General features: G+C 34.8%; 3 protein-coding genes across 3 annotated transcripts; 1 reads left to right on the top strand and 2 right to left on the bottom strand.

Moving 5' to 3' along the window:
• Positions 1–1318: 1318 nt before the first annotated feature.
• LOC139883067 (E3 ubiquitin-protein ligase AIRP2-like) lies at positions 1319–4951 on the bottom strand. Its single transcript, XM_071867294.1, has 4 exons — positions 4805–4951; positions 4641–4707; positions 4310–4544; positions 1319–1529 (listed from the first exon to the last, which is right to left on the bottom strand). The coding sequence occupies exons 1-4, from the start codon at positions 4910–4912 to the stop codon at positions 1319–1321; spliced, it is 621 nt and encodes a 206-aa protein (XP_071723395.1). The 5' UTR covers positions 4913–4951.
• A 3084-nt stretch (positions 4952–8035) lies between these two features.
• Positions 8036–12051, top strand: LOC139883061 (uncharacterized). The gene is made up of 5 exons (XM_071867289.1): positions 8036–8645; positions 8788–10007; positions 10093–10224; positions 10976–11582; positions 11669–12051. The coding sequence occupies exons 1-5, from the start codon at positions 8036–8038 to the stop codon at positions 12049–12051; spliced, it is 2952 nt and encodes a 983-aa protein (XP_071723390.1).
• A 1235-nt stretch (positions 12052–13286) lies between these two features.
• Positions 13287–15084, bottom strand: LOC139883070 (sphingolipid delta(4)-desaturase DES1-like). The gene is made up of 2 exons (XM_071867296.1): positions 14911–15084; positions 13287–14117 (listed from the first exon to the last, which is right to left on the bottom strand). The coding sequence occupies exons 1-2, from the start codon at positions 15082–15084 to the stop codon at positions 13287–13289; spliced, it is 1005 nt and encodes a 334-aa protein (XP_071723397.1).
• Between the last annotated feature and the right edge of the window lie 246 nt (positions 15085–15330).

Here is a 15330-nt window from a genome sequence, read left to right as displayed (position 1 = left end):
TGTATGTGTGAGTCAAGGGCTGCCTGCATTTTTTGTAGTCCTGTCCGGCATGCCATGGCTGATAACATGGGTTTTGCTTGGAGCAGTGTAAATGTCTGGTATGCAGGAGGCAGTAGGCTTAGGGCTGTCTTAGGGTGGTGATTAGAATAGTTTACTGCTGCCTATGCATGCTGTAGCACATTAATTGATGCCTTGTTTGTTGTGTTTGTGCAGGAATATTGTCTAAAGAAAAGGGGCTGTTCTGATGATTTTGTTTTGGCCTGTCGGCTGACTTGTAGTATAGGTAGTGTAGATGTAAATTAATTTGTAGCTTTTAAGTAGTATAAGAGATGTATTTATAAATAATTTTGAATATGTATTTGTAAGTATAATTGTGGATGTATATTTGTAAACAAATTCTTTGTAATGTACATTGTAACCTGAGTTGTTAAGAAGTGAAATTGAACTTGTAATTTCCTTGAATTAGTATTTAGATTGACCCTCCTCAACTTATGTTTAATTGAAATAATTAAATTTTCCTAAATCAACTTCCATTACGCTATTTAAATCGAATACTAAATCGAGTTAGACTTTCACTTAAAATCAAATCTTGTCACGTAAGTAACGCGCGTAGAAGTTGGATTCCGATTTAATGTAAACGTCGAAAAGAGATCACGTGCGCTGAAATTATTATAATCGAAAACTATCGACACGTCGACATCGATTGCATGTTTATCTAAGTTGGATTTTTCGGGTCGTTACAATTAAATTAACTTAGCACCAACAGGACTGTTTAGTTCTAAATCCACCACATGGCATTACACATTTTACTAGCAATATTATATAGTTGATGATAATATGAAAATATACATCAGAGTCATTAGTAGGAGCTTTTATTAGCAAGCATAAGCTATACAAGCATATACAAAGATGTTAAATACACTCATCTCTTAACTTCACCATCAGGCCTTCAATAACATAGGCCATCTTCTTCTAACTAGAACTGGGAAGCAGCCAACCATTTCTACTCTACCACTACTCTACACATTTACCGAATGGAATTTCAGCCTTTATGTAACCAAAGGAAAAGAGGGCGAGTCTTGGCGCAACCGGTTAAAGTTGCTCATTTGTGGCCTAGAGGTTACGAGTTCGAGTCACGGAAACAGTCTCTTTTCAATTGTAAGGGGAAGGCTGCGTTCTACGACATCCTCCCCCATACCCCCCAAAGCGGGAAGCCTTAGCGCACCGGGGTTTGCTCTTTTTTATGTAACCAAAGGAAAAAAAAAAAGGTGCAGCAAAAATCAAAGACCGAATGGGATTTGTGTACTTTATTTCTCGTCTATCTCAAGTGGGGATCATATGGATCAAGAAGAGACTCGGGGATAATCAAAGGCAATTTGTCTATGAAGTTGAAAAGCCTTTTGAGATTCTCCCTTGCGACTGTTGTCATGTCGATTATATCCCTGAAATCAGTGAACACCCACAGATCTCCAGAGTTTACTCTCTTAAGACTGTCTCGACAGAAGGGGCATGATTGTGATCTCGCTGGCCTGCAAGTTCACAAGTTTTCATTTGCTATTAGCAAAATCCATCAACATTAATAAAAAGGCACAAACAAGTAGGGAAGATTCAAGATGGACCAGACAGAGAAATAAAGCGATGACATCTTATATACAATAGAGAAACACTTCTCAATTTGTTCAATTTGTTTCAATTGCAATCCAATTGCAAATTTTATTGTCAAATCAACATTCGACACATGGCGTTTAATTTAGGAATTAAGTTTTTGAGTTTAATTAGGAATCAAATTATAATTTTAAGTCAATATTTTTTTTTCTATTCTAATTAAGAATTCAAAAACAATAAGATAATGATTCCTAATAAAATTCTATCAATTACTTATTCCTAATCATATGAGATTCCTATTCTCTTTTATCTTTTACTTATTTTTTTTTAATATAATAATTTTATTCCTAATCAATTTTCTATCTATTATTTAAAAAATTATTTCTAAAAGAATTATAATACACTATATATATTAATTGAAACGGACATATATTATTTTTCCCTATTCAAACGGACATATTATTAAAAAAATTATTTCTAATCAAATTACAATATATATTATTTTTCTAATTTTTTTATTATGCTATTATTTCTAATAAAATCGACTATATTTTTTTTCTATTCTTAATTAAAACGGGCATATTTTATTTTTCAAACAATTAATAATTTTTCCTAATTAAAATTCATTATATTCTTTTTCTTATTTATAATTAAAACGGGCATGTCTTCTTTTTTCCTATTCAAACGGACATATTGTTAAAAAAAAATTCTAATCAAAATATAATATATTATTATTTTTCTAAGTTTTTGTTAAACTATTATTCCTAATAAAAATTCACTATATATTTTTTTAAATTCATAATTAAAATGAGCGTATCTTATATTTCAAACAATAGGAAAAATTAAATTGATTAGATGCAATTATAAATTTTATTATCTAATCAAATCTTGATATGTAATTTTTACGTTTTGCTACTTTTATTATTTTTAAAAACAAAATAAAATTTTGATTCTAATTGGGATTGTAGATTTTGAAATAAAATCAAAATAATTATAATTGATATAAAGTTAAAATAATCTCTTTTCATATAATATTTGACATATATTTAATAATGTTTAATACAAATAATTATTATATAATTATTATAAGATATATTTAAATTATTAATTTTCAAATGTACGGACTTTTCGTCCAACGGACGGGCCCATTGACTAGTAGACAACAAATTCAAAGAACTCATGGAAGCTTAATGAGCTGGGAAACAGCATTGAACCAATGATCAGTGTGCTTAGTGAACTTCTGTTCTAATAAGTAATATCTCTTTCCAGGTTACACACAGATGTTTGCCAGAATTATTATTGAGTTTATGAATCGGAGAGGAAGCTTTTGAGATGAAGTTAGTTTTTCTATTAACTAGTCAGTGGACCCGTCTGTTGGACGGAAAGTCCGTACCTTTCAAAATAAATAATTTAAATATATATTAAAAAATTATATAATAATTATGTGCATTAAACATTAAATTTATGTCAAATATTATATCAAAAGAAAATTATTTTAAATTTATATTAATTATAATTATTTTGATTTTATTTCAAAATCTATAATCCTATTAAAATTAAAAATTTATTTTGTCTGGATATGTCCGTTTTAATTAATAATAGGAAAAAAATATAGTGGATTTTTATTAGGAATAATAGTTTAATAAAAAAATAATATATATTTTAATTTGATTAGGAATAATATTTTTTAACACTATGTCCATTTGAATAGAAAAAAAAGATGTGCCGGTATTAATTAGGAATAGAAAAAAAGAATATAATGGATTTTAATTAAAAAAATTATTAAATAAGAAAAATAGAAAAAATATAGTGTATTATAATTTTATTAGGTATATATTTTTATTGTGTTTTGATTTCCTAATTAGAGTATGAAAAATAATATCATAGACTTAAAATTATAATTTGAAACCTAATTAAACTCAAAGCTCTAAATTAAGAATATAGTTTAATAAAAAAATTAGAAAAAAATAATATATATTATTATTATTTGATTAGAAATACTTTTTTTAACAATATGCCCGTTTGAATAGAAAAAATGTGCATATTTTAATTAGTATTGTTAAAAGAATATAATAATTTTTATTTGGAAAAATTATTTAACAAAAAAAATAAAAAAATTTATAGTGTATTATAACTTATTAGGATTTTTTAAAAATAATAGATAGGAAATTAATTAGGAATAAAATATTATATTAGGAAAAAATAATTAGTAGAATTTTATTAGGAATCATTATATTTTTATTGTATTTTAATTTTCTAATTAGAAAAGGGAAAAAATAATACCATTGATTTAAAATTATAACTTGAAACCTAGTTAAACTCAAAGTTCTAATATACATGTGTCACATTACTAATCGTTAATAAAACTGCATGTGTCGGATGTCGATTTGACAATAAAATTTGTAATTGAATTGCAATTGAGACAAATTGAAAAAATCTCTCTATTATCTATAAGATTCAAATTGAAGTGATAATTTACGAGTTTGATTATTATTCCTACTTATACAACAAAAGCTAAGATAAATGATTAATTAAATATAGCAGCCGTAGTAAGCCAAGTTTGGAAGTTAAGTACCTAAACAATTCCAACTAAAGCCAGGCAATCCAGTAAAGGGGATAACTCAAACAGATTCATGGCACGATTCACAGTATGTGTGTGTGTGTGTGTGTGAGATAGAGAGAGAGAGGATGGAAATGTCAGTACCATTCATGGTAACACTTTAAACACAGGGCGTGGTTGCAGTTGGGCAATACAATCTTACTGTTAGCCTCCATGCATATTCCACATTCTTCTTCTCTTTCAATATCTACATCCGTGTAATTCTTATACAACTCGTCATCTTTCTTCCGATACTTTTCCATGCAAACAGCCCTCTGTCTTTTATCCTCAGCATCAGTAACACCACTTGGAAGTTGCAACAAAGAGGGATAAATTACCGCTGTTTTCAACAAGAATATACACCGAGTGTGATAACAGATATAATATGGATAGCAATTGAATACTAGAAAACAATCCACTTGCACTGAGAATTTACCATAGAACTCTCTAATACTCGCTTTTCTCTCATGGGTAGACATGGTAGTCGTGCCATCTACATACACCTGCACGAAGCAGTTGTTTTGATCAGTCATATCCCATAGCAGTGAAGTAGCTCAACAAAACATATTGGAGTCCAATTGTAAGAAACAAATCTTCAACCTTGTAAATAAGTATTCTTAACAGTCCAAGAGCTCCTGCAAGTTGACAGTCAGTCCATTGCACGAGAAAAAGGAGAAAGTGTGCAGCTGGACTATATGACATTCTCATCTGAAGACAGGCACCATCATATTCCCTTGGGAAATCTGAGGCCCTGCACCTCAAATCACCAAACAAGAATTTTAAACCATGGATTTCTTTTATCGAGTAAGAAGTGAAACAACCTACCAAGTATACAGATACAATCATAAAAATTGCAATATTAACAAGACAGTAAAGTGAAAACAAGGAATGAAACATCATAAGGTTAGAGACAGGCAGAAGTCCCAAACTTCACGGCAGTTGCCGCATCGTAAGAGCAATGTACAAATATTAATAAGGCAGCAGCAAAACAAAGTGAAAGTACACAGAGGCAGGCGCCATGTTCAGTCAAGTAAAAATCGAAATGTTGACAAAATCAAAGGTGCAAAACAGAATTATTCAAAGATAAAACATGCAAGCTAGTAAATACTCCCAATACATTATGGAACTAAAAATGGAATTCACCGAAGAAGATGTAGAAATAGAAACAACTTCCGAATGGGAACAAGAGGAATCCACCCAAGAAGATCCTTCTCCTTCCCTTTTTTCGGAAGAAAAGGAGGATCCGGACAAAACAGATGAAACGAAAGAAATTAGAATGAATGGAAAAGAAAAAACAAAAGATACATTCCACTTTCACTTTAAAGAGACATGTTATAAAAAGAGACCAGATGAAAAATTTTATCTGAATAAAAATCAAGAAAAATCTAAAATTATTAATAAGATTACTTAAAAAAGAAAAGAAATTTGAAAAAATATTTATAAATAAGATTGTAGATATATATATTTTTTTATGTTGATATTGGTTGACATGGGTATATAAGTCATGTTATACTGTTGAATAACAAGCTATCAATTCTCTATTTTTATTTAGAGAGACGTTGTGTGCAGTGGCGGAGGCAAGGCAAGTATATCATAGTGGTGTCATAAATTTTAAAAAAATTTCATAACAGCCCTTAATATTCTTTGTGTATTGAACTCACAAAACTTTAAATATAAAGATGTAAATATAAAGTCGAATAAACTTCTGGGACTTAATAATAAATTTCTTAATGTTACTTATTATCAGTAGGCCGTAGCACTACATCACGATTCGCGCAAGTCATGATTCTCTTTCTTTTTTTTAGTTGCGATATTTTTATTTTTATTTTTTGAGATTATGATTCTTCTTCCAATAATAAAAATTAAGATTTTTCTTTGGGATAATAACATTTTACCTACCTCAAGACCTAAATTTTTAACAAGTTCCTACCTCGAAAAGGCCAACTAACAAAATCATACTTCTCTGTTAAGTTTCCTAACAAAATCATACTTCCGTCAAAAAATTGTCTATGTGGCAGCAAATCTTCCGTCAAGTGTGCACAGTCAGTGCCACGTAAGCGACATGTCACCTGCTTACTCAGAAAAATGACACGTCATCATCTTCAACCTTTCTCAAAAAAAATTGCAGATTTCGGTGACCACCGCGGTGGTCCGGCCACCACTTTTGGCAGAGCCGCCGGTCGGTAGTAGCCGGATTTCAGAAATTTTAATATGGTCAGACTCGTTTCGACGAGCAAAACGTCGTGGTGGTGTCAGATTTTTCAAATTTTGAACCGTTTGTTGTAGATCTAAGCTTAAAGGTGCGGTGGCCAAAAGCTTAGATCTACACCAAACGGTTCGAAATTTGAAAATTCCGACACCGCCATGACAATTATCTCGTTAAAATGAGTCCGGCCAAATAAACATTTTCGAAATCCGACGACTATCAACGACGGAGCCGCCAAAAGTGGCGGTGCTGGTGTCCATTGGTTGGTAGTCGCCGGATTTCAAAAAATATTATATGGCCGAATTTTGATCAATAAATCGCCATGTGTCGAATTTTGATTTGACAATAAAATTTGTAATTGAATTTAGAATTGGAACAAATTGAAAAAGTCTCGCTATTGTCTATAAGAATTTGACGACATCTAGTAAAACGATCTATAATCAAAAGATCGAAAAGATAATTATTTCAATATAATTTCATTGATTACACAATAATAGAATGTTAGTATGGTGGGAAAAAAATCGATCACAATAAAAACAAAACAAAACTTCTCCTAATTTAAAAAAAACCATCAATCACAATAAAAACAAAATAAATCTTCTATTAATTAATTAAATAATTAGTAGTTGTATTGATGAGGAAAAAAAACCCTACCGAAGCTTCTTTTTGAAAAAAACAAAGTTAGCTTAGCAAAAAAAAATTGTATGGGAAATTTTTGTTCTTACGGGTGTAAATTTAGTATGGTGCATATAGATATATATATATATATACTGGGATAATATCATTTTTCTTACCTCAACAGTGAAAGTTTTAACAAGTTGCTACCTCGAAAAAGTCAACTAACAAAAACATACATCTTCGTTAAATTTCTTAACAAAATCATATTTCCGTCAAAAAATTGCCTACGTGGCAGTCAATCTTCTGTCAAGTGTGCACAGTCAGCGCCACATAAGCGACATGTCAGCAAAAATGACACATCATCATCTTCAACCTTCGTCCAAAAAATTTTGCAGATTCCGGCGACCACCGCAGTGGTCCGGCCACCACTTTGGGCGGAGCCGCCGGTCGGTAGCCTTCGGATTTCAGAAATTTTCATATGGCCGGACTCGTTTCGACGAGGTGAATGTCGTGGTGGTGTCGGATTTTTCAAATTTCGAACCGTTTGGTGTAGATCTAAGCTTAACGGAATATTGAATTGTGCGTAGTGACAATGAATCCAGTATCCTGGATAAAGTAAATGTGAACAATAGTTTCTTGAATCTGTGCCGAAATAGCATTTACATTTTACAGTACTGCACAAATTTCTACTTGTAATCATGAGATGCTTTTTTACCTAACATTGAATATTTCTACTTGTAATCATGAGGTGCACCAATTCAGAGTAGTCGCTACGTCTGGCCAATTTGTCTATCGTCAATTCAGAGTAGTCGCTACGGCTTGCCGATTTTCTTTCCATGAGAAATTTCCTCCCTGTTAACATGCATGTGGCTGGGAAATACAATTATTTATCCTTACTTGACTACTAACTTAGTCAGTCAACGAATCATCTTCATTTACTCAAATAATTGCATTCTATAAATTTGTTGGGTTCATTGTTCTTTCCATCAGCCCTTACAAAATAAACCATGACTTCTTTCCGATGCCAATTTTATACTCTTTCTGTGTTGTTATTGTTCAGTTTGCTGAGCTCTGTTACTTGTTTTGAAAGTAATGGGAACGAGACTGACAGACTAGCCTTACTAGAATTCAAGAAGATGATAGTTTATGATCCACTTGGCATCATGCAGACATGGAACACAACTACACATTTCTGCCACTGGCACGGAATTACATGCGGCCGTCGACACCAGAGAGTCATAGCCATTGACCTCGGATCACAGAAGCTCACAGGTTCAATCTCTCCGTATATAGGAAATATGAGTGTCCTAAGGAACATCTATCTAGAAAATAACACCTTCAATTCTCATATACCTTCAAGGATTGGTTATTTATGCAGGTTAAAAGTACTTTCATTGTACAACAACTCGATCGGAGGCTCGATTCCTTCCAATATATCATCTTGCTCTGCTTTGAATTATCTTCATATTCATAATAACAATCTGGAAGGTGAAATACCTTGGGCACTTGGCAATCACTTGCCAAACCTAGAAGAACTGTTCCTTCACACTAACAAGCTCACTGGAATGATTCCTCCTTCTTTGGGGAATCTCTCTTCTCTATCTGTGCTTTCTATCGGAGTCAATGATCTATTCGGAGCCATCCCTAGTAGTATTGGCCATCTTAAAAATCTTTACTTTTTTCAAGCAGGAGATTGTGGGTTGGCAGGTATCATTCACCCATCAATCTTCAATCTCACTCTTATGCAAAGTTTTGATGTGGGATAATCAAATCCAAGGAAATCTTCCCTCAAATATAGGCATAACACTCCCAAATCTCCAAATATTTTCTGTTGCAGAAAACAACTTTACAGGAAACATTCCCGTCTCATTATCCAATGCCTCAAACCTCATATTAATTCAAGTTCAGACAAACAAATTTAGTGGAGGAGTTCCATCTTTGGGGAAGTTGCACAATCTAAAGAAACTTCGAATATATGAAAATCCTCTTGGAAGTGGAGTAGAGGATGACCTGAATTTCCTGTGTTCTTTGGCCAATGGCACCAACTTAGAGGTGTTGGCAATGAGTACAAATAACTTTGGTGGCCCATTGCCCCAATGCATGAGCAAAGTGTCAAGCCTGAAAAACTGGGTACTTGATGAGAATAGAATATCAGGAAACGTACCAACATGGATCGGAAACTTCACTCAATTAGAAATTCTTTCTATGTCAAACAACCCTTTCTCTGGTCAAATTCCTTCTGCTATTGGAAGGCTTAATAGGCTTCACGCATTGGTCTTACAGGATTCCAATGTCCAGGGGAACATTCCGCCTTCGTTTGGTAATTTAAGTCAACTAGCCTACCTTTACCTTTCCAGAAACAATCTTCATGGAAGCATCCCTCCAAGCATGAGTAATTACACCAAGTTGTTCCGATTCAATATAGCGGAAAACAATCTCAGTGGCACAATACCTTCCGGTCTCATTGATAGCCCTTCAGCAATGTACATCAACGTCTCCAACAACGGATTAACGGGGCCCATTCCAAGTTTAGTTGGAAATCTAAATCTAGGGTACCTTGATGTCTCAAGAAATATGCTATTGGGTGAGATACCAAGCACACTCGGAAGGTTCATGAGCCTAGAACAATTATTCATCCAACAAAACTTGTTTGAAGGTAAAATCCCATTATCTTTAAGTTCATTGAGAGGCCTTCAGTATGTAGATTTCTCGAGTAACAATCTGTCAGGTGAGATCCCCGACTTCCTTTCGAGTTTTGACTTGCAATATTTGAATTTATCGAATAATAATTTAGAGGGCGAGGTGCCGATGAAAGGCGTCTTTATAAATGCAAGCTCGACTTCAATCCAGGGAAATGGTAAGCTTTGTGGAGGAATACTTGAATTCAGGCTGCCAAATTGCAAATCTAATACAATAAAGAAAAGCGGATTAACTAATAGAAAGAAGTTGATAATCTACACAACTGCAGGGATTTTCGGAGTGCTATTGATTAGCATTTTTCCGTTTCTTTGTCTACTGAGAATGAAGAGAAAACAATATTGAAAGTGATACTGACTGTAATCAGAGGTTAAAACAACACGTGTGCTCGCAGGAGCCTGTTAGTGCAGTGAAAATAAACACAGTGCAGAAAAGTAAAGGCACACGCGATATGTTCACGCAGTTCGGTTTCCCTACATCTGCGGGGCCTAGCCCAGAGGTAAAACAGGATTCCACTATCAATGTAACAACAGGACAGTACACGGGTTACAACTCGCTCATATATAACCTACTTCCTATTTTACTAAGTGTACTCTTTGTTTCTACCTCCACTGCCTACACTCACCTAGTCTAGGACTTACACGATGTGCCTTACCAAACGGGCAAGGGCTTCTTACAACCCTCTTTCAGATTGCAAGTGCTACAACAATGCACTGTGATAACAACTCTCAAAGTTTATAAGTGCTAAACGTTTAAGTACAAAGAAGAAAGGTGAAAAGAGCTTCTCTCTAAATGCTTCTATTCAGTGGTGCTTTGATTCGTCTCTTCATCCTCTTTATATAGTCTTCAGGCCGAATCAAAACAGGAATAAATCTTCAGTAATAACTTCAGCAATTCACCTTTCACAGATTCCACCAAAACGGAATCAAAACAACTTGGCAATTGGTTGACTTCTCTTTTAGTAGCTTGCTTCCTATTCCGAAAAGGAAACAAAGTAATTCTCCATTCAAATCGTTCTTCAACCAAAACGGAACAATTTAGCCAAGTTAAATCATATAACTAGTTTCCCAAACGGACTGTATGAGGATCGGATCATATCTGATGAATTAATGAGGTTTGACGAAAACTGCCAACCAAACGAAAAACTGCTCCAGACCTGTGTCAGCAGATACCGTGATCACAGGTGAAGTGACATAGCAGTTTGCAGCAACAAATATGCTTCGAAGAATTTGGAGAATTCTCTTTTGAAGGTGTCATACAAAAACCTCATTGATGCAACTGAAGGGTTCTCCTCTACGAATTTAGTCGGAGTCGGAAGCTTTGGATCTGTGTATAAGGGAATTATAAATCAAGAAACGACAGTCGCTGTGAAAGTTTTTAATCTTTTACGAAAAGGAGCATCCAAAAGTTTCATCGTGGAATGTGAGGCTCTGAGAAACATCAGACATCGAAATCTTGTGAAGGTAATAACGGCATGCTCAGGCGTGGATTATCGTGGCAATGATTTCAAGGCCATTGTTTATGATTTTATGGTCAATGGGAGCTTAGAAGATTGGCTGCACCCACCAAATGTCCGGACAAACGAGGAAAGCTCAGTACCAAAGAGCCTGAATCTTCTACAAAGGCTAAGCATAGCCATTGATGTTGCTTGTGCTATTGAGTATCTTCATCACAATTGTGAAACAGCAGTTGTTCATTGTGATTTGAAGCCAAGCAATGTCCTTCTTGATGAAGACATGACCGGGCACGTAGGCGACTTTGGGCTGGCAAAGCTTTTATCAGATGACATCCAAAATTCTTTTGCAAACTCATCAAACTCTTTTGGATTCAGAGGAACAGTTGGTTATGCTCCACCCGGTATATATATTAATATACATTCACGCTTTTCTTTTTGTCCTCCCATTGTAATTAGATTTGACTAGCTTGTAATGCTTTTTTTGCAGAGTATGGTATAGGGAATGAAGTGTCAATATACGGTGACGTGTATAGCTATGGTATCCTCTTGCTGGAAATGATTACCGGAAAGAGACCAACGAGTGAGATGTTCAAAGAGGGTCTAAACCTTCGTGCACTTGTCGAGGCTGCTTTGCCGGAGAACGTGGCCAAGATTGCAGATCCTGTTATTGTTCAAGAGATAAGCAGCTTCTCAAGAAAGACTGAAGCTTTTGAGTCGTTGATTTCACTTTTGAAAATTGGAATCGTTTGTACTTCTGAATCAACAAGTGCACGTATGAACATGATTGATGTCGTAGCACAGCTTTGTTCCATTCGAAACCAACTTGTTTCTAGACTTCCATCTCATCGGAGACAAACTCGCGTTGCCTGAAAGTTCAAATGAGTTTAGGAATATATTAATATGCCAATTTGCTGTCACTGTCAAAGTCCATGTCCTTGATCTGCAACATGTAACTAAACAATGAGAGTTTGCTGATGTGTTCTCTACTGGTAGATAAATAAAATAGTAGTTATATTTCATTTACGAGATTGTATTGTCATGAAAATGAAAATAAATTATATATAGAATAAGCCTTGTATTGTGAGAAAGAATGAGTTAAAGTACAATTGGCTTCGATTTTAATCAAAATAATGAGCTAGTTCAGAAACAGGTAAAGAGACGATGATCACTTAAATCTGGAGCACTGAGTGTCAGGTCAATATCTCTTCATCGGCTTTCTTGACTGCGGAGACATCATCCTTTACATTGATTGTCTGACCTTTTGGCAAAGCTGCAGGATCATCTCCAACGTCTAGTGTCTTTCTACTTTCGACTCGATGGATTTGTGTTAGCATTTCCGTCAAAGCATTATCCACGTTCATCGATTCCATTGCCGATGTTTCCATGAAAAAACGCGTTCACTCCCTCGGCAAAGTATTTGACTTCTTCCGTTGAAACTGCTCGAAGATGTTGAAGATCTGCCTTGTTTTCGACGAGCATGATGATGATAATGAATAAAAACATAGTTTTTTGGCTTCTCTGGAAAAGAAAAGGAAATGGGAAAACTTTGAAACTGGAAATAAGCTTGAATGAGCATGTTATTGATACTGGGAAGTAATTTTGTATCGAGTTGTAGTCTTTTTGATGGTTTGTTTTCTGGGTAATAATTTTAGTTCCGAGTTGTATTCTTATTGATGTAAAGGATTTAATTCCGAGTTGTAGTGTTATTGGTATCTAAACTGTTACCTGGCTTCTAAGTTACGTAATCGTGTTGCAATTTACACAATACCAGACATTACTTTTCTTACAAATCATTAATTGACCGTAGTTATATATTTTGCTACTTAATCTTTGTAAAATACACTTTATAAGTCCCCCAAAAAGCATTAGACCGTAGTTATATATCTCTAATCATTCCGGATATACAATGTCATGCACATGAATATAAACAGCATGAAGAATCAAAGGGAAAAAGAATAAACGAACATATCTATCCATTTCCAATCTCCCCCGATATGATTTAAGTAAACAAAAAAGTTATCATGAATGATCGTGACATTTTTGCGTCCCCAAGAAAACTACAAAAGCAATACAAATCCGAACAAATATATGTGGCGATCAAGAACCTACTCAGATTTTTTAGTACTTTGCGAGAGCTTTCTCTTCATACGGCTATAGGGTCCGACAGTTCTATCCATTATATACATGTAGATGACCTGGCTCCAAGATTTATATGATTCCAAGCCCTCGTAATATTCTGGTGCAATCTCCTTCACTTTGTAAAGCTTGTGGCCTGGAATCCTGGGGAAATCGTGGTGTTCGTTGTGGTATCCAACACTCCACGTCAGAAAGTTGAGGGGACCATAATAAGAATACGTCTCTTGCTCTTTCTTGAATACATAGTGTTCCGAGATGAAGTGACCGGCCATTGGATGCATTCCGCCTCCGACAAATGTGGAGAGGATCAAATAGCCAAGAGATTTCCATCCCCAGAAGTAAACCATGGCTGCATCAAGGCCTATCTGAATAGAAAAGTTGACGAATTCCCAGTAACCAGGAGGCTTTGGTTTTAGAAATAATGGCCGAAGAGCATAGAAGAAAAGCTGAAAGATGACCCACAAGCACTTTGCAAAAATGTTCGTTACGACATGAGCTTCTGTGTGGCTCGGGATGTCCATGTCTATGCCATCTACTCCTTGGAATCGATGGTGCTCTAGGTGATACTTCTGGAAAGTGACGGACATGGGGACGCCGATTGGGAGATTAGCGAAAATTCCAAGCCAACGATTGTATACAGGGGTTGAGAATGCAAGATTATGGCTAAGCTCGTGAATAGCTAAGAATAGATTGTGATTCAAAAATGAACCAAAGAAGTAGGCTATTCCCAATATCTTAAGCCACCCTGCATCATGCAAAAAAGTAGCCATCCATAGCTGAAGCAAAACAGCCAAAGAAACCTGCAATCCCAAAAATTACGATCAACGCCAATCATAGCCAAATATTAACTAGAGATGTAAGGATGAGTATTACTTCTTCTGACTGATTCATAGTAATAGTTTAATGATCTGGAACATATGGAAGAATCGGCATAGAATAGAAGACATTCACACATTTGAGAAAATAAAAATCGGTCATTGAGTTCTATCTTGTCCAAAGAGACAGAACAAAAAGCTTGAGTATTTGACAAGCGAGAATCCAACTAATGTCAAATTACATCAGACAATTCTATGCCGTGGAACCAAACATATAGCATCTACTAAAGGCAAGAGAATTCCATTTTAAGAAATGGGGATACCGATGAAGTAATGATCAATCTAGGAGCTAAAAGATTCGTTTGATGGAAAATGACATTGAATATATTTAAAACTATTCAGAATGCAACTTACGTCATTAAAAAGATCCTGATTTCATATAACAAAAAAGTAAACCAATGTCTCCATTTTTGGCAGGGCCCTATCAGCCAAAGCATAAAAAAAATACATTCTGCCTAACTTAATATACAATGAATGAATATAATGTGAAGAGCAAAACAGCAGAAACGAACAATGAACTGAATTTCCACAACAATATTAAAAAAATTATGACAGAGACCCGATGTAAAGGATTGACATAGGTACATACATTATATAGAGAACAGACAACAATACACCAAAAAGGAACCCCCAATTTCAAGATCATGTATAAGCAAATAGCAAATTTAATCAGAGACGAAGCAATGCGATAGATCCAAAATGGAAAAAAAGACGAGACCTTGAAGAAAGCGAAAGGATCAGGGCCAAAGAGCTCTTTGATTTGAGGGTATTTAGATAGAATCTGTCTCCTCCTCGAAGCATGTGGCTCATCTGTATATGACCAAAAGAAATCTGTCGCCATCATTACCCCTTCTCTCTCTTCTACTTCGACTCTCTCTCCTCCTTTCCCCATCTCTGTCTGCCTGCCTTTCCTAATCGCTTTACAAAACCAAAATGTGGATGGAGAGAGAGAGGCTCTAGAGAATTTGAAAATGGCAAACAACAAAGGGGAAATTAAAATGGAAAGGAGGGAAATTGGAATCGAACAAGAAATAGGCAATGGAAAGATGAATTGATTGGACCCAAATGACTGTGTCTGTGTGTGAGAGAGAATGAATATATCTCGCCATGTGGTGTTGTTTGTTTGTTTGTTTTCGAA

Source organism: Rutidosis leptorrhynchoides, unplaced genomic scaffold (genome assembly GCF_046630445.1).
Source record: "Rutidosis leptorrhynchoides isolate AG116_Rl617_1_P2 unplaced genomic scaffold, CSIRO_AGI_Rlap_v1 contig347, whole genome shotgun sequence".
Taxonomy (NCBI): Eukaryota; Viridiplantae; Streptophyta; class Magnoliopsida; order Asterales; family Asteraceae; genus Rutidosis; species Rutidosis leptorrhynchoides.
The sequence above is the reverse complement of the archived record's forward strand: the minus strand, read 5'-3'. Positions and strand labels throughout refer to the sequence as shown.